Source organism: Pygocentrus nattereri, chromosome 16, assembly GCF_015220715.1.
Source record: "Pygocentrus nattereri isolate fPygNat1 chromosome 16, fPygNat1.pri, whole genome shotgun sequence".
NCBI classification, from domain to species: Eukaryota; Metazoa; Chordata; class Actinopteri; order Characiformes; family Serrasalmidae; genus Pygocentrus; species Pygocentrus nattereri.
This window is the reverse complement of record NC_051226.1, coordinates 32,868,591-32,894,935: the sequence shown is the minus strand read 5'-3', so window position 1 is coordinate 32,894,935 and position 26,345 is coordinate 32,868,591. Positions and strand designations below refer to the sequence as shown.

The following is a 26,345-nucleotide window of genomic DNA, read 5'->3' as shown; positions in this document are numbered from 1 at the left end:
CAGTAGTGCTCAAAATATTAGCAGTGCCCCAACAGCAGCAAGATAAATCAATGTTTTTGTTAAAATTTCAACCTCTACACCACAAGTAAGCTTTTGGAGGGTATAATAAGGGTATAGAAAACCAACAAACCCAACAGGCCACCCATGCATACTGCAGATTCTGTGAAATTGAATGATTAACTGAAAAGGGTGTGTTCAAATAAATAGCAGTGGTGAGTTCAATTAGGGAGGCCGTCACTTAGGGAGGGCATTCTGGGGAAAAAAGGGTGTAAACAGGTGATCCTTATTTAAGGAGCAAGGCAACTGACATGCTGGCTGTGCATTTGTCCTGAAAAAACAAGAAAAATGGGTCGTTCAAGACACTGTTCTAAAGATGAGCGTTTTTTAATAAAGAAACTAATAAAAGAGGGGAAAACCTATAAAGAAGTACAGAAAGTGATTGGCTGTTCAGCTAAAATGATCTCCAATGCTTTGAAATGGGAAGAAAAACCAGAAAAACGTGGAAGAAAAAGAAAAACAACTCCTCAAATGGATAGGAGAATAGCCAAACTGGTAAAGGCTCAGCCAATGATCGGCTCCAAGAGGATCAAGGAAGACCTTCAGTTGACTGTGAGTACTGGTACAATCAGAAGACGTCTTGTTGAAATCAACCTACCAGCAAGAAGCCCCCGCAAAGTCCCACTGTTAAATAAAAGACATGTGCAGAAGCGGTTAGAATTTGCCAAAGAACACACTGAGTGGCCTGAGAAGAAATGGCGTAACATTTTGTGGACTGATGAAAGCAAGGTTCTTCTTTTTGGGTCCAAGGGTCACAGACAGTACGTCAGACGTCCTGCAAGCACAGAATACAAGCCACAGTACTCAGTGAAGACGGTTAAGCATGGTGGTGGAAGCATCATGATATGGGATGTTTCTCCTACTACGGTGTTGGTCCTATTTATCGCATACCAGGGATCATGGATCAATTTGAGTACATCAGGATATTGGAAGAAGTCATGCTGCCATATGCTGAAGAGGAAATGCCTTTGAGGTGGACCTTTCAACAAGATAATGACCCAAAACATACCAGCAAGCGAGCAAAAGCATGGTTCCAAACGAACATGATTCAACTGATGGAGTGGCCAGCACAATCCCCGGACCTTAATCCCATAGAAAACTTGTGGGCTGACATAAAAAATGCAGTGCATGAGGCAAAACCAAGAAACGCAGGGGAATTGTGGAATATAGTACAATTGGCCTGGGCTGCAATACCTGTTGACCGTTGCCAGAAATTGGTTGACTCCATGCACCACAGATGTGAAGCAGTTATCAGAAACCGTGGTTTTGCAACAAAATATTAGTTTAGGATACTCAACCAAGTTGACTTATCAAGAATTTCTTAGTTTGTGCAGTACATTTTTGAGTTTCCATGAAAAGATGTCAACGCTGCTATTTTTTTGAACATTACGTTTCTGACTTTCTGTGAAATATCATTATTATTATTTGAGTTTTAATTACTTTTCCCAATTGTCCTGCTTTGGAATAGAATGTGCTGTGTCCCCAATGCATTTGTGTTCATTAAAGTACAATTTGTTAGAAGAATTTTGACATTTACTCATTTTTTTAAAGACACTGCTATTATTTTGAGCACAACTGTATAAGGTGGACCAGCATGGTAGGAGTGTCTGACAGGGAGTGGACTAAAAACTAATAGACTAAAATATGCTACTGTTTGTAGCTATGCTAATGTACTTTAGTCTATGTTAATAGATAACAGGGAGTGATACAGTGTCAGAAACCACATAATCAAGTCTACAAGAGATACTGAACCACTACACACGCTTTGAGGCAAGTGTGTGATGCTACTTTTGTGCTAATTAGCATACCTGTAAGTAGAGAGTTTACGGCTACTCTCCTAGCGAGGATATTTGGACGGCTTTAATTCAATCAATCAATTAATTTATTTGTCATTGTGTTTGCACACTGTGAAATTAGACCTCTGCATTTGACCCATCTGTGCAATGAAACACCCACATACATGCACACTAGTGAACACACACACTAGGGGGCAGTGAGCACACTTTGCCCAGAGCAGTGGGCAGCCCTGGGGAGCAATTGGGGGTGAGGTGCCTTGCTCAAAGGCGCTTCAGTCATGGACTGTCAGCCAAGGGGATCAAACCAGCAACCTTCAGGGGTGGAACCACAGGGGTGGTTCCCTAACCTCCAGCCCACGACTGCCCCAACTTTAGGAAGCTCTGTGGAGTTTTTAAAGTAACACTAAAAACGTCTGTTTTCTCCACAGAGCCTAGTGCAAAAGGCTAAATTCTAGGCCAAAGCTCCAAACCTCTCCATGAATTTTTAGTCACATTGGTGCCTGTGCTGTGTAGTGCAATGCCGTGCTGCCCTCTAGTGGTCAGAAACAGCAGTACAGCTTCTAGCCAGGACTGGTTCTAAAGCATTAGCTCCGTATTTTTCAGAGCTTAATGGGTCTGGCCTCGTTTATCTGAAATATCATCAACTGATTTTTACATTTGAGTTACGTAATGCATTTATTTGACCAATAAGCAGAACTGAGTTTGCAGAACTGAGTAATTCCCCTCCATTTTTGGCATTTAATCGCAAGTGAACATGCTCTTAACCTTACAGACATCCTCCTGTTTGTCATTTGCATTTGAAGATTGGAATTTCTTTTCATTTAGATAAACAAAGGAAACCTGTTCTGAGAATTTCTGTTGCTATTCAAACAGATGGCTTTTTTTCTCTTCTAGTGATGCCACCAGACACCCTGAGGCTCACTCTGCAGTCATAAAAACAAGAAATATTCTGCTGTTTTGTCCGTGCGTCACGCACACTTGCATGAGTGCCTCCGATAATTAACAGCTAGCGTCACAAATTATGCTAATGGACAATTAAATGACCAGTTTCACTGCTCTGAGAGACGGAGATGGCCAATTAAGCAATTAGCTGTGCTCCAGCGTGTGGTGCGCCTGTGTTAATACAGATGATTTGGAATGTGCTAATGCAGCGATCATGTGCTCCGACTAGAGGAATCCGAGCAGACAGGTTTCCGTCTCCTCCACAGTCCGCAGCTGCTTCGGCCTTTATGAAAGAAACGTGTGGCTTCATCCCACTTATCCTCCACAACCTGTAATCATGATGCACATTTACGCTAAGAAGGAGAGTCGTTCTTGGCAGTTTTGCTATACATTCAATTTACACTGCATAATTATTTATACATCATGTCTCAGCGGAGGCCCTTTAGGGCAGCTGTTTTCAGCTCTACCAATAAAAACACTTAACGTCAGCTCAGCAGCTCAGAAACTGAGCCCAAGTCTTAATTAACTTGCAGTAAACAAATGATGCCAGGTGTCCAGGTCAAGCAAATAGGTAGGTTTAAAAGACTGAGCACCTGGGGACATTTAAATTATGAATATTTCAAGTGTCCATGTAATATTTCAAGATCAGTTAGAAGGTCCAGTTTGGGTTACAGCACAACACACACACAGACACACAAACCTTCTAAGCCACTTCTCCTTCTGGGTCACAGGGCATGCTGGAGCCCATCCCAGCTGTCATTGGGCGAAAGGCAGTACACATCCTGGACAGGTCGCCAGTCCATCACAGGGCAGACAGACACATTCAATTTACCATGTCCAGACGGCCTGATTGCATGTCTTTGGGAGGAAACCCACACAGACACGGGGAGAACATGCAAACTCCACGCAGAGAGGACTGTGGTCGCCCTGGCCGGGGTCTCGAATCCAGGCCCTCCTTGCTGTGAGGCGACAGGCCCTTAACTCATTGAGTTTGACACCCATGATCTAGTATGTAGACGAAGTAGACATACTGCTTAAGTTTGAAAACACACCCTTTGCTCCCCAGACCATTAGGAACGTGCAAAAATTCTCTGTACATTTACATATATTTCCCTGTCCACACTGAAAGGAGTGTTTCAGCCTGGAATTTGAATGAGGCGCAATACAGGGCAGCCAGTCAGAAAAGAGGTCATCCTCATGTATCAGCCTTAAAGGCACAATAACATGTTTATATCTGTAGCCCTTTTAATACATTCTGCTCTCCTTCTCTCTGCAGGTATCTGGTGTTCTACAGTCCACTGGATGCCTTGTACTCATGTGCCACAGTTTTGCCGGTGCGGCTGGTCCTGACGGGTATGAAGGAAGTGACGCGCACCTGGAAGGTTCTGAGTGGCGTCGTCCAGGCCAGCAAGAAATACCAAGATGGGCTGTTTGTCATGATCGCAGTGGGCTGGGCTAAAGGTACTGAGCTAATGTTTGTCTTATTGACTGTGATTGGCCCTAATCTCTGCATTATTCATGCTGAGACCTCCCCTGACCTCCCCCTGCAGGCCCTAATCGCCGCCTCATTTGTTCTGAGGCCTCCTCCTGATTGGGAGAGGGCCTAACCACCTTTGTGGTTTGTTCTGAGGCCTCCCTCTGACAGCAGCCGGTCCTAAACGCCACGTTGTTCGTTCTGAGACCTCTCCCTCACCAGGATTAGTCCTAATCACTACATTGTTGATTCCAAGAGATCCCCCTGACAGTTGGTTCTACTCACCGCCTTGTTTGTTTGGAGACCTCCCTTTGACTGTGATTGGTCCTAATCACAGCATTGTTTGTTCTGAGACCTCCACCAGATGACAACTGGTCTTAAACACTGCATTGTTTGTTCTGAGAGATAACCCCTGACTGCAATAGGTTCTACTCACCACCTTGTTTGTTCTGAGACCTCCCCTTGACTGTGATTGGTCCTAATCGCTGCATCGTTCGTTCTGAGACCTCCCCCTGACCGCTATTGGTCCTAATCACCACCTCATTTGTTCTGAGACGATTGGTACTAATCACTGCATTCTTTGTTCCAAGACCTCCCCCCAACCATAATTTGTCCATAATTTGTCAAAGCTTTCTTCAGCGGCAGAATTTCTTTTTGATGTTGGAAAACATCACGTTAAACTTTCGACGAGCACTGCAAGTGCACACTGTTGCATTTACAGGGAGATTTGGTGTTTGTATTTGGAGAACAGAGAAAAAAAACCACACACAGAAACATGTATTCTGCCACTCAAACTCTCCAGTAAAATAAATAAATAAATAAAATACTTGAGATTGCACACTGATTACATATCCGATGACACTTGTACCTTACCATTAAATCCGTTTCTCAAGCTATTGCACTTGACTGTGATTATCCTGAGCATGAAAGATTATCATTGTATTTGCAACACGGCCTTTTCCATTTCCTTTAAACTTTTTTCCAGATTCTCCATAATACCCCTTATTAAAATCATTAAGCAATTCACCTTTCTGTCCCTCAATTACAGATGAAAAAAGGTTTGAAATATCAGAAGGTTGAGGTGACTGTCATTACAGTGAGCTCTGAATGACAAACAGCCACTAACGCGCAACAATCCAACAACTGGCCTTTTACAACTGGATGACAATAGCATAAACACAATACTGCTGTACAAAACTTCAGTACTTCACAGCAATAGCACCACAACCTGAACCTGCATCATGCAATTTTACAAAAAGCATAATGCAAATACAGATCGGAGACAAATTAAAAGGAAAAACAAAGTGTCTAACTAGGGTAAACTCTCTGCACGCCACTTCACATGTGTTTCTGACGTGGACTGAATGAAGAATAAAAGGTTTCTGGCGTGATGGGTCAGTCCTTTGTGATGTCCTGAGTGTCCATTGGTCAGTTTCACACAAAATGTAGACGGACATACAAATCCACGAGTTCCACACAGTTGAATTTTAATCCGGAATACTCACTTACAAAAATGCATAATGTAATAATTTTATCTGATGCTACACTAACTTGTTGCCACTTTGAGCCGGAACACCTGCTATAGTGCTATGTAACTTTGGAGGAGCAGCAAAAGAACCTCCCGCTAGAACCGCCTAACACTTTACGGCACCACGTCACACAGTAACAGCTTAGCTAGCAATTAGAATAAGCAGCTTGGTATTCCCAGCACGGACATCAAGGCAGAGACCGTGAAGTGGCAGAAGAAGACACTGTTGGAGGAAGAGACAAAAGAGGAAAGAGATTGACCGAGCTAGAGGCCAGACAAGAATAAATCTCGGAATGGCATTTATGAGTTGGAGAGCTAAGAGAGATAAAAGGATACTGGAGAGTCTCATGGCTAACGGGAAAAAAAAAAACAAACAAAAAAAAAACACGCAACTCCGACAACGGTGCCAGTATTGCTTATGGAAGACTGCGAAGTAGACGGTAACCTTGTTGCTGTCAATCTTGTCTTAGAGAGTTTTGTAGTTTTTCTTGATGCCAAAAGTTATCTAACCTCAATCCCAGTTCAGGCTTGCAAAGAAGTAAATTCATTTCACGGCCAGAAACTTTGGTCAGTCTGTCAATCTCACACCAAATAAGCCATAAAAGTTTGTAACCTCCTGTAATCAAGTCCTGTAATGTTACTCTACCTTGTAAGTTGACAGGGCAAGCAAGCAAGCAAGCAAAGTTTATTTATATAGCACTTTTTACAACAGGTGTTGTCACAAAGCAGCTTTACAGAACAATCAGTGTTACAGAAAGAAAAAGAAAAATCTGGGTCCAAGCCCCCATGAGTGGCAACAGTGGCAAGGAAAAACTCCCTAAGGACAAGAAGAAACCTTGAGAGGAACCAAGACTCACAAGGGGAACCAATCCTCCTCTGGTTGACATGGGATAGCAAACATTGTTAGTATAAAGTATTATAGTACAAAGCGGGAAAACAGGTGGGGCAGTGGTTAATTTGATTAGTATATGATTAGCAGTGGCAGCAGTATCTGAGGGTGAGGACTGCACAGCTCTTTTTCTTCTGATGTCATCTTTGCCAGCGTTGTGCTGAATCCTGACTCCCTGACAGAATCCAACTCCTCTTTGCACACAAGTGGGTAACTCAGGCATATGGATGCTACAGATTATACTCACGATTTCTGTTATTTGTACATAGAAACATCAAAATTGGCAGTGTAATCCATAGTGTTCATATTGTACAAAAGCGTGATTTGTACAACCCCAATTCCAATGAAGTTGGGACGTTGTGTAAAACAAAAACAGAATACGATGATTTGCAAATCCTTTTCAACCTATATTCAATTGAATACACTACAAAGACAAGATATTTAATGTTCAAACAGATAAACTTGGTTTTTTGCAAATATTCACTCATTTTGATTTTGATGCCTGCAACACGTTCCAAAGAAGTTGGGACAGGGGCAACAGAAGACTGGAAAAGTTGAGCAATGCTCAAAAAACACCTGTTTGGAACATTCCACAGGTGAACAGGTTAATTAGAAGCAGGTGAGTGTCATGATTGGGTATAAAGGGAGCATCCCTGAAAGGGAGCATCCACTTTGTGAACAACTGCGTGAGCAAATAGTCCAACAGTTTCTCAACATGCAATTGCGATATGGAAATATGGAATTTAGGGATTTCATCATCTACAGTCCATAATATCATCAAAAGATTCAGAGAATCTGGAGAAATCTCTGCAAGTAAGCGTCAAGGCAGAAAACCAACATTGAATGCCCGTGACCTTTGATCCCTCAGGCGGCACTGCATTAAAAACCGACATCATTCTGTAATGGATATTCCCACATGGGCTCAGGAACACTTCAGAAAACCACTATCAGTGAACACAGTTCATCGCTCCATCTACAAGTGCAAGTTAAAACTCTGCCATGCAAAGCGAAAGCCATATATCAACAACACCCAGAAACACTGCCGGCTTCTCTGGGCCCGAGCTCATCTGAGATGGACTGACGCAGAGTGGAAAAGTGTCCTGTGGCCTGACGCGTCCACATTTCAAATGTTTTTGGAAATCATGGATGTCGTGTCCTCTGGGCCAAAGAGGAAAAGGACTGTACAGATTGTTATCAGTGCAAAATTCAAAAGCCAGCATCTCTGATGGTGTGGGGGTGTATTAGTGCCCATGGCGTGGGGAACTTGCACATCTGTGAAGGCACCATTAATGCTGAAAGGTACATACAGGTTTTGGAGCAACATCTGCTGCCATCCAAGCAACGTCTTTTTCAGGGAGATCCCTGCTTATTTCAGCAAGACAATGCCAAGCCACATTCTGCACGTGTTACAACAGCGTGGCTTCGTAGTAAAAGAGTGCAGGTACTAGACTGGCCTGCCCGCAGTCCAGACCTGTCTCCCATTGAAAATGTGTGGCGCATTATGAAGTGCAAAATACGACAACGGAGACCCCGGACTGTTGAGCAACTGAAGTTGTACATCAAGCAAGAATGGAAAAGAATTCCACCTACAAAGCTTCAACAATTAGTGTCCTCAGTTCCCAAACGCTTATTGAGTGTTGCTAAAAGGAAAGGTGATGTAACACAGTGGTAAACACGCCCCTGTCCCAACTTTTATTATGAAGCTAATTTGACGTGATTTGAAGACACCAGCTAAAGACCCTTTACTTAGGGTAACTTAAAGTTTACTTTCAACTGAATTATACAATATTGTAATACTATATAAATCCTCCTTACGAGGAAAAACCATCCACAAATGCCCTTGTATGCCCTTCAAATCGCAAACAGAAATGTGTGTAACTCAAACAAAGAAATCTGTTTTGATTAGAAGCACAATCACAAAGAGCACCTTTGAGATAACAAAGCACTTCGACAGTTTGCTGTTGTGTAAGAATGATTACTGCTGTTTACTGCCAGCTGCTTTCTTTAAACTCAGTCTTACTCTGTGTCGACACTATTGATCAGAAGCAGCAGTGTGATGGCGATTATGATGAATACGTTGCCTGTTTTCTGTCTCATTTATTGAAGGAATAGTTCAGTGAAAAATGTATTCAATTGTCTGCTTACTCCAGATTTAGTCAATGAACCAAGAGTCAAAACTCTTGAAGTTGTACAGGAATCAAAATGGATGCTGTTTTTAAATATGCAGTGTACTTTAATACAATTTATAGATTTAGACAGATTTTGGACATCAAATGTCTTGACTGATCAGCTTCATTTAGAAGAAGGGGTGAGATGTGAACATTTTAGGGGTGTCATGACCAGTGAGTGTATAAATCATATATCGCTGCTATTGGAACAAAAAATTGTATCTCCATTTTTTATCATTTTTCAGTTTTTAAATGTTTTGGAAGCACCTATTGATCTTTATGTTGTGTGTAAATTTCATGATGATTGAACCAAAACAAACTGCTCAAAATCACTTTGAATAATGTCTAGTTCCATTGACTTACATTAAAAGTAAAGTAGGTTTTTTGCTTCTCCTGTAAAGTTCTTTCGAGATGTGAGGTTTTGTTCCGACAACAGCAATACCACATATACGGTCAGTGGTTCAGCTCCTGTGTGATTGTAGCTTCTCGCTCTCATTCATACAGCTTGTGGGTTCTTGTTGTAGTGGAGGACCTGGAGGGGAATCGGAGCTCCAGTTCACTGTTAATTTTGTTAGTTTGCTGATTGTTGATTTCTCCCTAGATCTCGGTCAAGGTTTCCTGAAGGTTTCACTTTAAAAGCTGTATTTGAACGAAAGCACTTCCATCACGGATTCTATCCGAGCAACATACAGTAGCTGGGCTTCAGCCTGAGCCACTATGAATGGTTTGATAGAAAAATGAGTTTAAATAGGTTTTATAATTTATCACGTTAACACATTATTACCACGTTAACTCTGACAGCCCTAATGAAATCAGTTTCTTACGCAACATTTTCTTTAAACTTTGTCTCACTCCATGCTCAATGTATTGAAGAAAGAGGCTTCATGATGACGATGCTGATGAGGTTTCATATGATCTGTTAAAGCAGTCTTAGCAGTTCTTGGGTAAAACAGTCTTTGTTACATTGGGTCATTCCAGTGGAACATTTTCTATCTAATTAACTACGCTTTGCTAATAGCAGCAACTATAATGCTTTGTTTGTATGATATAGAGTGTAGATAAACTTTCCCTAAAGGCCCAGAGTGTGTTTTGGAAATGGCAGAGTGGCAGCAGGATGTTGTGCCACAAAATTTATAATGTACAGAATGCACTTAATGTGCTTAATGAGCCTAATATTGTTTTCACTTAGGCAGGTCTAATTCAGTTAATGTTGCGATTTAAATATGGAACGGACAGTACAGACTTTTTCTCCAAACCTAAAATGGGTTTCAGATGCTTCCTGGATTTGTATATGTGTTCTTCATCCGTATATCTCTGTCTCTTGTTAGGTGCTGGTGGTGGTCTTATAAGCAATTTTGAGCAGCTGGTTCGAGGCGTCTGGAAACCGGAGACCAACGAGCTGCTGAAGATGTCATAGTGAGTTCATGGAGATTTAAACTCCACAAACAAACCAGGGGTGGCCAATCCAGGTCCTGAGATCTACCAAGTCCAAACCTAATCAGACATGCCTGATCCAGGTAATGAAGGCCTTCAGAGGCATCTGAATATTAGAGGCAAGTGTGTCGGATCTGAACTCTCCAGGATGGTAGATCTCAGGACCAAGATTGGACACTTCTGCTCTAAACCATGTTAGGCTTGGTTCCTTCCAGGCCACAGCTCAGTGGAGATTAGTTTTCCTTTGTCTAGATCCAAATCCAGTTAGCCAACAAACCATAAACAGTTTGTTGTTAAACAGGCAAAAAAAAAACCCACACATCCCACACTAAAGTAAACAAATTATATTTGATAATTGTGTGCTTACAAATTTAAGCATGAAAAGTGTAGATATCAGTCATGACTGATGGCAGTGGGATGGCTGCTGTGTTCAGCTGCACTTAGCCAAAGAGCACTTAGCAATTTGCAAGCTGGCCCACTCACCTACCACCTACAAAAAACCTGTAAAAAACAACTAAAAGTAAAGATATATCATCTAATACCATTCCAAGTGACTATCGTAGTCACACTTCTGTATGTTTATGTACAGGTAGCGAGGAATAAATGGTAAAAAGTTACTGCAAAATTTAGCAGTTCCTTCATTTTGTTTCTTCAGTGCTGTTATATGAAGCACCACCCCTTCAGAGGTCAGTGCTGTGACAAAGCAGACTCAGAAACTGAAGAAGGATCCTTATGCAGATTTAATGTAAGAATGGGCAATCCAAAACTTGCGGTCAAAAAGGTATAGCAAATCCATCAGAAAACCAAGTATCCACTACAAAGAGGCAAAAACAAAATCCAAAAGTCCAGACAGAGAGTCAAAAACATGAGCCAGGTAGACCTTACAAAACACTTCATATGCAGACACAAATGAACTGGCAATACTTCACACCACTTGGCTGCAAGGATGGGGTATTTAAGCAGTGGCTGATTACTGAAATGAGGTACAGGTGGTTCAGTTGGAAGAAGGCTAGTACTCCGGGGAGTGAGACCTCTGGTGGCCATATAGCGAATCACTGACTGGTGCAGCCAAAGCAGTACCACCAATGGTCTAAGAAAACACTAGTTTGACAGGGCCTAAATGCTCTGTATTCAGCTCATGAAGGCCTTGCCATTTGCTGATGAGCTGTATCAGGTGTGATTAACAAGACAGAACTCTGAGGTCTGCGGAGTGGTGGGCTGCGAGGACTCGAGTCAGACACAGCTGCTTCAAACTCCAAGCTTTGACACTGTCAAAAGTGTGAGGATGCCTAATCTTTCAATATGTTTTTAACAGAAATTATATTTAAATCTGCAGTACTGCATAATTCTGCTACACTGTATAACAAACTAGTATAGAATGAGAAATGTATATCTAAAAAAAAAATAAAATAAATAAAAATCAGTTATCAAAAATTCACATCTGCATTACGCAGTAGTTTGGCATATTGTGCATTATGAACTATAGTTTTACTAGTTGAATGTTGTAATAGCTTTACTTTGTACTTCAGAGACTTTTTCATACATTGTTTGTTTTCTTTATTAGTTTGCAATAACTCTGTAGAACAGCTGCCAAAAGCACTTGAAAGTCCCCCAATTTCTTAACAAATTTACAAGCTGTTTAACAGCAAATCAGTTGCCATTGACTATATCTGATTACATCGCCCTTGCAACACTGAAGGAGGATGCAAGTGTAACTCCTTGGTTTTATTAAAAATTCATGAAAACAAAAGGTGACTAAAAAGCTAGAAAGCAGACGATATGTAACCAAAACACAGGGCCTGAGAGAACAAAACACCAAGCAAACAAGCAGGGGTATAGAAACACACAGAACAGACCGGAAACACCTAGGACTAATGTGAGGGCAGGGCTACAGACAACAGACAGGTGAGACAGATGACAAGGCGGCAATGACAAAAGCAGGGCTAAACCATAAAGACCAGGACAGGGCAAGACAATAGTAAATCACTAAAATACTTAATAGTTAATCGTTATTTTGGCAAGATCTGCTCTTCATACCAAGAAAAACACTTTGATGACCATGAAACTCCTGAAGAGTGTTGAGGATAACTGTAACCAATGCATTAGCATACAGCTCCTTAATGAGCACTAAGGTTCTTTACAGATTCTCTAGTAAAGACAAAGAACTGTGAACACTCAGAACCTTTCATGCTTTAAGTTGTTCTCTGCATGGTGAAACGGTTATTCGGACTGATGCGGAATGTGTTGTGTATGGTTCTACGTAGCAGCAAAAGTTCATCTTCAAGCTTGTTCTATATGTAACCATAAACAACACGTTGTCCATCAGTCTGAGGAACCATTTCACCATGCAAATAACTGTTTAAGCATGCACATTGCCAAAAGGACCCTCGCAGAGCCCTGTAAACAGTGTACAAGTTCAAATGTTCAGGGCACAGCACCAGAAGTGGATCCATTTCACTGGACTTAGCAAGTCTCTGAGCACTGCACGACCATGACAGTTCATTTTTCAGCACTAAATATGCCTCAGACCTCCCAAAGTGAGCAGTGGAGAACTCGTTTAGCTCCATTTTCATGGATAAAGACATAACTAAAAGGCTGGTCCGTGCATCAGCGCAGCTTGTTTTTCCATGCTGGGTCGTTCACACCAAGCAGGCGACCTGCAGCTTTTGATAGCTTGCCCACTATGTCCTTTTTTCTTGCTGTTCTCACTTTGTTGCAGTATGATAGTTACTGAATGAACAGCTCTCTTTTGCAGGTACAATAATTGCTTTTTGTATTGATTTTTGTCTCCGTCTCCTCGCCGCTGCTGATGACGCCTGTTGTCATGGTTTTGTGTGTGGATGGCATTTAGAGAAGGAAACGCGAAGGAATGCAGCAGTGATGATGCTGCCCCATCCTGCACAGATGCTATTTAGCTAAACTAAAGCAAATTAACCTCAGATTCGTGGACAAGTTGTTTGTATGCAAACTTTGAAAATTGGTCCCAGATCTTTGCACTTATTTTCTAGTAATAAAATAAGATTTTGGTTGAGCACTATATTAAAAGTGACCACCTTTATTCCTACTAGAGACTGACAGATGGACTCAAAGTTGATTGACATGCAGCTTGAATCATACTCAGCAGCAAAGTAGTTTTGCCAGAGAAAAAAACATGCACAGGACTTGATGCTGGAAGCAGAACCTTTTCTGGCCTAATGTTTGCATCTCTGTCCATCAGCATTGTAGTTGTCATGCTATTCTCTTACAGGTCACGGTGAGGTTCAGTATGTTCAATGTGTCATTTAAAAAGAAAAAGAGTATAACACCTATGATAGGTTGGTTAGATCATAGTTCGGATAACATGCTAGCTAGCACTGATATGTTTGTTTTTACTCAACTCTGACTCTTCAGAAACTTGAGATCGAACATAGACTTGCACCTCGGAGACTCAAGAGAAGTCAAAACTGGAATTGAACCACCATTGAATAGGATAACAGCAGTGCTGAATTTAAAGGTTAACTGAGAAAAATGGAAAACCCAGTGTCTAGATATCTTAAAATGAATACCTCCTTCTTTATTTATTTTCTACACTTGCCCTGAAATATTTACTTAGTAAACACTGAGCATCATTAAACCCAAGACTTGCATGAGAACCAACATTACCAGCTTAGTCAGACAGACATGCACATTGCAGCATGAACTCAAGACTAAGCAGAGAGAGCTGTGTGTGAGTTCTCCTTAAATACAGAGCTCAACAGCTGACAGCAGTCAGTCCTAATCAGGTCAGTTTAGTTCTCTTTCTCCCCCAAGAGGCTGGGAGTGGCCTAGCAGGAGGTAGTGACATTACATACATACACTCCCCCAGAATATCACTGCATCCTCTTAATTATGAGGTTGTTGGAGGGTGGAAATATGAATGCTAGTACATGCAAGCTCTGCTGAAAATTTAACTGACACCATAAAACTGGTTACCTCACCCTGAATAACCCATGCAAACCAGCGTGCTTCATCCAGTGTGGTAGTTTTGGAGGCTTTGGCATTATAAGGCTACAGTTTGAGTAGCTAGCATTGGTACATGGACCATTTTACACCATTCTACTGAATTAGTTCAAACTCCACTGCCACTGTAAAAATGTTTTTAGGACACAATTATGTATTCAGTGCTTAGATGCACAACAGACAGAAAATCGTTTACCCTGCCCTGGAGAGGGTCACCGGGACCTACCCCTGGAGCCAGGATTGGTGGTCAGACCCGGTAGGCCCAAGCGAATAGTGTGTGTAGAATAGGGTGTGCTGGGAACAACCGTCAGAGGACCCTGTTCGGAATGATTTCAACTCCAACCTCCGGGAGAGCTCAAAACCTCCATTGTGGAAGCTGCCAGGCGTAGCTGTGGCCAGAAGCTTGTGGGTGCCTGTCGGGGCGGTAACCCAAGAACCTCTTGGTGGACACTGGTGGTGAGGGAGGCCGTCAAGCTGAAGAAAGAGGCCTGTAGGGACTGGTTGGCCTGTAGGACTCCCAATTCAGCAGATAGGTACCGACAGGCACAAAAAAAAAGGTGGCAGCCGCAATGGTGGCAGAAGCAAAATCCAGGGCGTGGGAGGAGTTTGGTGAAAAGACTTTCATTCGGCCTCAAGGAGGTTCTGGACAGTTGTCCGGCGATGCAGGAGTGGTCGGTGTGGCTGTGCCCAAGCTGTATTCAGCAAGAGTGGAGAAACTCTGACTTCAAATGAGAATATTGTCGGTCGATGGAAGGAGCACTTTGAGGAACTCCTTAATCTGGGAGACGTCCTCTGTCACAGGAGTCAGGGCCAGAGGCTTCTGGTGTGTCAAGTTCCATTTCCCTGGTGGAGGTCACTGAGGTGGTTGGTAAGCTCTTCAGTGGCAAGGCACAGGGGGTGGATGAGATTCGTCCAGAGATGCTTAAGGCTCTGGATATTGTGGGGCTGTCATGGCTAACACACCTCTGCAAAATTGCATGGACCTCGGGAACAGTACCCATGGACTGGCAGACCAGGGTGGGGGTCCCTATTTTTAAAAAGGGGGACCGGAGGGTGTGCACCAAATATCAGGGTGTTACACTGCTTAGCCTCCCTGGGAAAGTCTATGCCAAGGTACTGGAAAGGAGACTCCGACCGATAGTTGAACCTCAGATTGAGGAGGAACAATGTGGATTCCGTCCCAGCTGTGGAACAATGGACCAGCTTTTCACCCTCTCAAAGCTGGGAGTTTGCCAACCCAGTCTACATGTCTTTTGTGGGCTTGGAGAAGGCTTATGACCGTGTTCCCCGAGATATTTTGTGGGAGGTTCTCCGGGAGTATGGGGTGTTGGGGTTACTACTCCGGACCATCCAATCTCTGTACTCGCAGAGTGAGAGCTGTGTTCATATACTCGGCATCAAGTCAGACTCTTTCAGTGTTAGCGTTGGACTCCACCAGTGTTGTGCCCTGTCTCTACTCCTGTTTGTGATATTCATGGACAGAGTGTCAGGGCGCAGCCGGGGTCAGGAGGGCATTATGTGTGGAGGCCGGAGTGTGGCGTCTCTGCTATTTGCAGATGATGATGTTCTTTCGGCTGAATCACACGGATGCCTCCAGTGCTTGCTGGAGCAGTTTGCAGTTGAGTGTGAAGCGGGTCAGCACCTCTAAGTCCATGGTCTTAGCCCGGGAAAAGGGTGACATTCCCACTCCAGGTAAGGGAAAAGGACCTGACCCACGTGAAGGAGTTTAAGTATCTTGCAGGCTTATTCCCGGGTGATGGGAAGAGGGATTGTGAGATCAGCTGCAGGCTGGGACAGGCGGCAGTAGTAATGTGGTCACTGTATTGGACTGTAGTGGTGAGGAGGGAGCTGAGCCAAAAGGCGAAGCTCAATGTTTACCGGTCGGTCTACATCCCAACCCTCACCTATGAGCTGTCAGTAATGATCGAAAGAATGAGATCATAAACACAAGTGGCAGAAATGAGCTTTCTTCGTAGGGTGGTGGGCTACATTCTATTTGATAGAGTGAGGAGCTGGGTCATCCAGGAGGAGCTCAGAGTAGAGCAGCTACTCCTCTGCATTGAGAGAAGCCAGCTGAGGTGGTTCGGGCATCTGATCCAGATGCCTCCTGGACGCCTCCTGGTACCAGGAACGGCCTACCGGTACCAGGAACGGCCTACCGGGACAAGATCCTGGGGTCATCTTAGGACCCGCTGGAGGGATTATATCTCCAAGTTGGCCAAGGAGCGGCTTGGGGTCCCTGGAAATGAGCTGGAGGAAGCTGCGGGGGACAGGGTAGTCTGGGATTCTCTGCTCTCTCATCTGCTACCGCAACCCTATCTGGACTAGTGGTTAACGATGGTGATTATGATGATGCTTAGATGTTTACAAGGAATTTGATCCTTTCTATTTAAACCCAAGGCATTAATAGCGATAGTAATAAGCAAAACATAAGGAGTCTCAAACCCTAAGCCCTAAATTTACACCTCTAAATAATCCATTTTTAATAAAAAACTTTAAAAAAAAAACGTTTTCATGTCACTACCAAAACACAGAGTTTTAGTCTGTAGGCAGAGCCTTATTTTTGGCATGCCCCTGCATTTTAGAGCAGGAGGTGAGGCTTCATCCCTGTCCCTCATGGCCACATGGTGAGCAGTTAGATTGTTTTGATGTAATTTTTTTTTTTAGATACCATGGAGAAAAAAATCCTGATTGAAAATTTTCTGTTGTTAACAGAATAAATGAGAGTAATACTGCAGTTTCAATACAACAACCGTAATAATTCTATTTAATAAAAATGAATGTAAAAGTACAGAATTAAAGATGCACTTATTTTATTTCATAGAAATAATTAGGCCTGGAAGCCCCTGACAGTTCCCCTCTCTCATTTCCATATATCAGTCCTGCTTATGCACAGTAACTAAAACAGCATAACCATAACCAGGGATTTATGACTGTTACAGAACATTAGAACTTACCTCACCTTTGATCCTTGTGTGCCGGCAGCCCAACGAAGGTGACTCTGATCGGAGCGGTGCTGTTCTCCCTGCAGCAGTGTCGCTACCTCCCCCTGCAGACGCCCGAACTCATGCTCCTCTACACTGTCTTCATTGTCGTCAACAAGGTCTGTATTGATACCATAAACACTTTTCATTACAGTACGTATTTATGTAGTAATAGAGGAATAGTTTGTTGAATATCAACCCCAAATGTCAGCCAAGACATGTTTGGTGTCTGAAGTTTGCTTCTTTAGTTGAACACTGGAGCTGCAAGGCTAATGCAGCTAACATGTAAAGTACTCCACCAAATTAACATGTTGCTAAGCACATGAACAAAACTACACTAGCTTAGCTAAAAACAGCAGCGTAGTCATTAGCACAGTATGTGAACATTTTAGAGCAAATGAAAAATGTGTGTGTATGTATATGTGTGTATATTAGGGGTGGTAGGAAAAATCAATTCTTAGATACATGACAATGCAGATATTAATGATTCTGAATCGATTCACAAATGTCAAAAATCGATTTTCTAATTATTTAATTTATAACGGAACGTTGATGGAACGCAAAGGGCGGAACTTAGAAGTGGGTAAGTGCAGCGCCCATACAGTATGTGGCGCCACGTAACAAAAAACACACTGGATGAGCGAGAAATCCGACACCCTGTGCATTAAAAGCCAGGTTAGGTCAGGAGTCGACAACCCAAATGCTTAGAAGATCCATTTTGTCCTTTCAACAAAAATCCACATATTATATAGCCACAACATCTAATGTCCAGTATGTCTCAGTGTAGGCTGATGTCCTAGAATAGTCTAAACAATATAAACGAAAACGCAGACTTACTTTGCTCTGCTTTTTCTTTAGCTATAGTCCCTTTCCTCCCATCTCCGCCAGGAAACTTTCCTTAAAAGTAGATCAGTTCCTTGTAAAATGTCTCTCAAAGTTCAACTGTTTTACGAGTCGCTTTTCATTCTCCAGCTTCTTGTTCGAATTGTCCTGCTCCAAATGTAAATGCGGCACCATCTAATGTGGAACCGTAAAATTCGAAAGAGAAGCGACTTCATCTTCACAACTTTCTAGTGTTTGACAGTCTCTCGTTGCAGATTTAACGTTCCAGGAAACCAACTGCACTGCTTATAAATGTGTCCATTCATCATATAAAAGTCCATTCATCACCAAACTTTCGTCTTAAATCTCTCTCTTTGCCTTTTCATTCACTACTAGCCAGGTGAGACTGCGTGGCTATATGACCTGCAATCTGCTCGCCAGTTCTCAGAATCAGGGCTTTCGCACTATGTTGCATATGTCCCGTTTAAAGATATTTTACTGACACAGTAAGAGATTCCCACCCCTAGTGTATATATAAACACCAACTAGCTCCCTCATTAAGTCCACCTCCTTCTGTCTGCATTCACTGACCATTTTATCAGCTCCACTGACCATATAGTTTCACATTGTAGTTCTGTAGTTACAGACTAGTCCATCTGTTTCTCTGCATACGTTGTTATTCTGTTCTTCAGTGGTCATTACCCACACAGAGCAGGTATAATTTGAGTGGTAGGTCATTCTCAGCACTGCAGTGACACTGACGTGGTGCTGTATTAGTGTGTGTTGCGCTGGTCTGAGTAGATCAGACACAGCAATGCTGGTGGAGTCCAGATACAAGGAGGTGAAGTTGCTACTTGGTGTGTGTGTATATATATATATATATGGGTGCAGGCAGGATGGAGTGGGTGGAGACGGGTGTCAGGGTTGAAGTGTGACAGAAGGATAGCAGCAAGAGTGAAAGGGAAGGTTTACTAGACAGTAGTGCGTCCTGCTATGATGTATGGTTTGGAGACTGTGGCTCTGTCTAAAAGACAGGAAGCTGAGCTGGAGGTGGCGGAGATGAAGATGCTGAAATTTTCGTTGGGAGTGACAAGGATGGACAAGATTAGAAATGAGCAGATCAGAGGGACAATGAAGGTGGAGCAGTTTGGAGATAAAGCCAGAGTGGCCAGGTTGAGATGGTTTGGACATGTGTTGAGGAGGAATAGTGGATATATTGGTCAAAGAATGCTCGAGGTGGAGCTGCCGGGTAGAAGGAGAAGAGGTAGACCTCAGAGAAGGTTTATGGATGTAGTGAAGGTGGACATGGAGATGGTTGGTGTAAAAGTAGAGGAGGCAGTGGATAGGGCAAGATGGAGGCAGATGATCCGCTGTGGCAACCCCTGAAGGGAGCAGCCAAAAGAAGAAGAAGAAGACAGTGATAGGACGCCACCTGTGGAACAAGTTCAGTCATGAAATTTCTTCACTACTAAATATTCCACAGTCAACTTTTCAGTGTATGACAGAGCAGGATCAGCGGATGCTGAGGTGCATAGTGAGCAGAGGTCACCAACTTTCTGCAGAGTCAATCACTAGAGACTTCATGTGGCCTTCACATCAGCTCAAGAACAGCGTAGAGAGCTTCATGGAATGGGTTTACATGGCTGAGCAGCTTCATCCAAGCCTTACATCACCAAGCACAATGCAACACGTTGAATGCAGTGGTGTAAAGTGCCACCACTGGACTCTAGAGCAGTGGAGACATGTTCTCTGGAGTGACCCATCACACTTCTCCGTCTGGCAATCCGATAGACAAGTCTGGTTTTGGTGGTTGCCAAGAGAACGGTACTTGTCTGCCTGCACTGTGCAAAGTGTAAAGTTTGGTGGAGGGGGGATTATGGTGTGGGGTTGTTTTTCAAGAGTTGGGCTCGGCCCCTTAGTTCCAGTGAAACGAGCTCTTAATGCTTCAGCACCAAGAGATTTTGGACAATTTCATGCTCCCAACTTTGTGGGAACAGTTTGGGACGGCCCCTTCCTGTTCCAACATGACTGCGCACAAGTGCACAAAGCGAGGTCCATAAAGACATGAATGAGCGAGTTTGGTGTGGAAGAACTTGCCTGGCCTGCGTAGAGTCCTGACCTCAACCCAATAGAACACCTTTGGGATGAATTAGAGCGGAGACTGTGAGCCAGGCCTTCTCGTCCAACATCAGTGTCTGACCTTACAAATGTGCTTCTGGACGAACGGTCATAAATTCCCATAAGCACACTCCTAAACATTTACGGCATTTTGCTGACACTCTTATCCAGAGCGACTTACAACTTGATCATTTTACACAGGGGGGGCCAAGGTGGTGTTAGGAGTCTTGCCCAAGGACCCTTATTGGTATAGTGTAGGGTGTTCACCCAGGTGGGGATTGAACCCCAGTCTACAGTGTAGAAGGCAGAGGTGTTAACCACTACACTAATCAACCACCTAACCACTACACTAATCAACTAATAAACCTTGTGGAAAGCCTTCCCAGAAGAGTTAAAGCCGTTATAGCTGCAAAGGGTGGGCCGACATCATATTAAACCTTATGGATTAAGAGAGGGATGTCACTCAAGTTCATATGCGTGTGAAGGCAGACGAGCGAATACTTTTGGCAATAGAGTGTACCTTCCTCAGTGCACTTGATGGTCCATGTGAGCAGCATTAGAGTCAAAGATCATTCCATTAACAGCACAACGCTGTTTCGTGAGGTGAGGCAGTGATGCATGTTGTAATTTACAATGGCTTCCAACTCAAAGCTCAGCCAATCCGATTTTAGGACCAGAACCATCCGTCTTCTAATGATTATTTCACGTCAGTTCAGAGCGGACGGTGTTATTGCTGTTATCGGAGCGATACCGAACCGCTGCCTTATATTTCATTCCGCTTCATCCCGTCTGATCTTCTCTTTTACGTGTGATCTCGCTGATGTGCTCGTGCCATCGCTATGAGTCACCCGTCCTCGCTGTTACAGCTTTCACTCGTCTTTTGCATCATTTTCGTCTAATTGCATCACTCGTCTTAAACCGAGCAAAATCTCCTGCTCTTAACAAGGCATTACCTCATCTCTGGCTGCCTTATCGCTATTTTTAGAGCGCCGTCTCTCCGTTACCTGAGAAACGAGCGGGTGTACTTTGACCTCCCTTCTCCCTCTCCGCATAGTTAAGATGTTGTTTTTTTTTTTGGTGTTTTTTTTTTTCCCAAACCTACATTTACACTTTTTTACTGACTTAAAATGATGTGAGCCTTGGAGCTGCAGGCTGGAGAGATGTGGGATGTTTACAGTGTGTGAAAGTGAACAAAGAGCTAAAGGCCTTCTGTTCCAGCTGCTCAGCCCATATGGAAAACAAACAGATTCCAAAAAATGTATTTGTTAAATATGCATTTATTATATTTGTTCGGTTACTGACTGTACCGACTTCTGTGATCTGCACTGCACTTTACATTAACCATGTACGTCTGCAGTGAGACTCTCAGACACAGTGTGTTTCAAATACACAAGATATCAAATCATAACTGCATTTTCAGGGCGTCGATACCTACAACACTCGCTTCTGTCTTGTTAGAGGTTCATTTGGTTGTATTTAAAATGAAGATACTGGAACACAAATTCATTTCTAAAGGTATCAGACTGTGAAGTGCGTTATACAGGATTTTGGCTGCTTTCGTACATTTTCAGGTGCATTTGATAAACACATTTACATACATTTATATGCGTCTCTGTGTAATATTTCACATATTACATTTTGAAATAAATTTATTTTAAAGTCTATTTGGTTAAAATATAGTATATTCTGCAACATATTTGAGTGTTTGGAATGTATTTCAGCATTGACTGCGATGCATTTGAAATATAAAGAAATATAAAAATACATGTTCATTTTTTTTTGGTCCATATGGGAGAATAACTCTGGATGTTATTTGGTCCATAACTCTGAAGAATTTTCTCTTTCTTTAAGGCATTTCTTCCTCATTTTCACTCCTCTAATTATTTCTAATTTTAATATTAACTGCTGTATTATAGTGGTTATTGATGCCATTACAACGCAGTATAAGTCTATAATCAACACTTATACATACACACAACACTATTAGTCGCTTTGGATTTTTTCCTCTTTTTGTCGTTTGCTCTCTGTTCTCTCCTTCACTCGTGTTTTCTCCTCCCCGCACTCCTCCTTTATCACTCCATTTCTTTTTCTCCTTTTCTACCTTGCAGGTCTCTCAATTCTCTTTGGTCTGTTTTCTTCTCTCCTCTCTCTACAGTCTATTTATCCTTTTCTCCTCTTTCTCTCTCTCTCTCTTTTGTCTCTCTTTCTCTTCCAATTTGTCCTCTTCTCTCTCTCTGTTCCCATTTTCACTCTCGTCTGTCTCTACAGTCTCTCTCCTTCTCTGTTGTGTCTCTCTACAGTCTCAATCTCCCCTTTTTTCTGTCTCCCCTTGTCATTCTCCTTTTCCTCTTTCCCATTTCTCTCTCGACTTCTCCTCTTTCTCTCCTCTTCTCTTTCTTTTCTCTCTCCCTCGCTGTCTTTACTGTCTCTCTTCCTCTCCAAGTCTCTCCTCTTCCTTCTCTCTACAGTCTCTCTTTCTCTATTGTGTCTCTCTATAATCTCCAGAGTCTGTCTCTCTTTCTCTACAGTCTATCTTTCTCTTCCTCCTCTCTGTTTCCTCTTCCCTCTTTTCCTTTTTCATTTCTCTCTCTCTTTATTTCCACAGCCAGTCTCTCTCTACGGTCTCTTTTTCTCTACAGTGCTTCTCTCTATCTGTTTCTCTCTCTCCTTGCAGTTTTTTTCCCTCTACAGACTCCTTCTCTCTCTTTCTCCATTGTGTCTCTCTCTACATTCTCTGTCTCTTTTTTCTCATTTCTCTCTCCACCTATACTGACTATCTCTCTCTACTATATACAGTCTCTCTCTGCTCTCTCTACTCTATCTCATTCTTTTTTCCTTTCAATCTCTCCTTTCTCTTTTCGCTCTTTGTCTCTCCTTTCTATAGTCTCTCTCCCTTTCTCTATACTCTCTCTGCCTCTCTGTCTCTCTTTAGTCTCTCTCCCTCTCTCTACAGTGTCTCCCTCTCAGTCTCTCTCCCTCTGTCTCGCTCTACATTTTCTCTCCCTCTCTTTAGTGTCTGACTCTCTCAGCCTCTCTCTACAGTCTCATTCTACAGTCTCTCTCCCTCTCACTATAGTCTCTCTACAGTCTCTTTCTATAGTCTCCCTCTCTCATAACAGTCTCTACAGTCTCTCTACCCTCTCTTTACAGTCTCTCTCCCTCTTTCTGCAGTCTCTCTACATTCTCTCTCAATCTGTTTACAGTCTCTACCTCTCAGTCTCTCTCTACAGTCTCATTCTACAGTCTCTCTCCCTCTCACTATAGTCTCTCTACAGTCTCTCTCTATAGTCTCCCTCTCTTACAACAGTCTCTACAGTCTCTCTGCCCTCTCTATACAGTCTTTCTCCCTCTTACTCCAGTCTCTCTACATTCTCTCTCAATCTGTTTACAGTCTCTACCTCTCAGTCTCTCTCTACAGTCTCATTCTACAGTCTCTCTCCCTCTTACTATAGTCTCTCTACAGTCTCTGTCTCTTACAACAGTATCTACAGTGTCTCTCTCTACAGTCTCTCTAAAGTTTCATTCTATAGTCTCTCTCCCTCTCACTGTAGTCTCTCTACAGTCTCTCTCTATAGTCTCCCTCTCTTACAACAGTCTCTACAGTCTCTCTACCCTCTCTTTACAGTCTCTCTCCCTCTTTCTACAGTCTCTCTACATTCTCTCTCAATCTGTTTACAGTCTCTACCTCACTCAGTCTCTCTCTACGGTCTCATTCTACAGTCTCTCTCCCTCTCACTATAGTCTCTGTACAGTCTCCGTCTCTTACAACAATTTCTACAGTCTCTTTACTCTCTCTTTACAGTGTCTCTGTATACATCTCATTCTTTGATCTTCCTTTTCTCTCTCTCTCTCTGTCTCTCTCTCTCTCTCTCTCTGTCTTTCTCTATTTGTATAATTCAAATTCAGATTGATTTATTGGCATTAATTGTATGTTTATTTCAATGTTTAGTATGTCTCTCTTTCTTTCTTTCTTTCTTTCTTTCTCTCTCTCTCTCTCTCTCTCTCTCTCTCTCTCTCTCTCTCTCTCTTTCTCACTCTCTCCCCCTTTTCCTTCTGCCAGACACGGATGATGCTGATGGGTTCCTCCTCATCACCCTTCGCTCCGGTGGAATCAGCCCTCTACCAGACCTTGTTCGCTCGACCCCTGACCTACGCTCCCCTGACCAATCAGAGCCACACTCCAACTCAGACCCCTTCCTGTCCCGCCCGCCCGGAGAGCAAAGATGCAAGTGTCCTCAACGGCTCATCCCAAACTGAAGAGGCACAGGACCACAGCAAGAACTCCAAAAAGACCAACTAGTGCCCACTTCCCTCTGGGCTCTCTCTCCACTGTGATTCTCTCTCTACGACACTTTCAGCAGGTGGAGTAAAGCATTAGAATTACTCCCTCATGTAGCTCCGTACCTTCTCGCTCTTAATGTGTTGCCAGCACTTTCGCAACATTACAGCTGAATCTTTAATGAAGTGTTTGAAGACAGCGCTTCAAAAGTCTCTTTCAGGACGTTTTTATCTCTACACTTGGTTTGGATCTGTATATATTTCTTAATCTGAAATAATTCTGATTTTACAAAGACAAATCTATAATTGTGATTATATTTTATATTATTTATATAAAAAAAACTCACTTAAGAATGTAATGATTTTAAGTACTATATTTGCTGTACTTTGCATTGTTTCCAGTATGAATGAAATTGTAATGAAAATATATATAAAAAAATAAAATTGTTTGCACTGTTCCTTTGCAAGTTTGCCTTTTTTGAACATTAAAATCTTGCAGTTTCTTAAACACTTAAGACCTGATGTGCTCAGCCTTTTGGACGCAAATGGGACACATACAATACACATGTTCTGTACTGAACAGGCACACAAGTCTTAATCTGTAGTTTATGGAAAAAACACAGAATGCACTTCTATACCTCATACATGTATTTGAGGGAACAAAAATCGGGTGGAGATATCGGAAATGCAATTGTTTACATATTCTACTCGAATATGTACTGTTACTATTTTTTCTTCTTCTTTTACAAACCTTACCTCGAAAAAAGTTGCTGCAATATAAAAATGCAAAAACATAAAAAACAGAAGGCAGTAATTTTGAACTGTATTAATTTGAAAACAGTACAAAAACATAGTGTTAGATGTTTTACCTCTAGTACCACAGTATTGTACATTTTTAATAACACAATATTCGATTGGGGGCTGAAGACACCAACTAATCCAGTTTTGAAAGTAGAAGGTTTTGCAATTCTTTCGTTACACAGGTCTTCAGCTGTGCAACTGTACAGACCTTTGTTGTGATATTTTGAGCTTAAATAAGACAAACATTTTTCAATGTCAGACAGCTCTGGACTGCAAGCAGGTCAGTGTAACACCCGCATGCTCTGATGAAGCAGTCATGCTGATGCAACATGTACAGTGTTTCTTGGTGTATCATGTTGAAATCAACATTGACGTCCCTGAAAAAGACGGTGTCTAAAAGGCAGCATATGTTGCTCCAAAATGTGTTCAGTATTAATGGTGCTTTCACAGAAGTGCAGGTTACCCACTAATACTCCCCCACATCATGTTAGACACTGGATCTGGATGATCCTTTTCTTCTTTGGCTCTGAGAACGCAACATCCATTATTTCCATAAACAATCTCAAAGGTTGACACATCAGACTAAAACACTTTTCCACTGAGTATCAGTCCATGTCAAATGAGTTTGAGCCCAGAGAAGTTGGCGGCATTTCTGGACGTTGTTGACGTGGCTCCTGCCATGGTGATATCCATCACAGAAACATGCCGTTTTTAATGTAGTGCCCGTAGAGAGATCAAAAGTTACAGGCACTCAGTTGTGGTTTTCGGTCTTTTCCTTCATGCAGATATTTCTCTGGATTTCATGAATCTTTTGAGAATATATTGACCATGGTAACTGCTGCACTGCAATAAACTATGGTTGACCAATAAAATTGGATACTAACTAAGTAACCATGTCAGGGAATCATACTTTTACATACAATTATTGACAATAAACTGGACTGGGCTAAGAACACTGACGCCCTCTACAGGAAGGGCCAAAGTCGTCTCTATTTTCTGAGGCGCCTGTGGTCCTTCAATATCTGCCGGACTATGCTCAGGATCTTCTATGAGTCTGTGGTGGCGAGTGCTATCCT

At 42.5% G+C, this 26,345-nt stretch overlaps 1 protein-coding gene across 2 annotated transcripts in view; it reads left to right on the top strand.

Moving 5' to 3' along the window:
• tmem38b (transmembrane protein 38B) overlaps positions 1-24,926 on the top strand; it is a 49,576-nt gene extending 24,650 nt beyond the window's left edge. For both annotated transcript variants that reach the window (XM_037546109.1, XM_017721058.2), the window contains 4 exons: positions 4,072-4,256; positions 10,183-10,270; positions 17,252-17,369; positions 24,251-24,926. In XM_037546109.1, the coding sequence (XP_037402006.1) occupies positions 4,072-4,256; positions 10,183-10,270; positions 17,252-17,369; positions 24,251-24,490 (631 nt within the window). In that variant the 3' untranslated portion in view covers positions 24,491-24,926. The remainder of the gene's footprint in view (positions 1-4,071; positions 4,257-10,182; positions 10,271-17,251; positions 17,370-24,250) is intronic.
• The last annotated feature ends 1,419 nt before the right edge of the window (positions 24,927-26,345 follow it).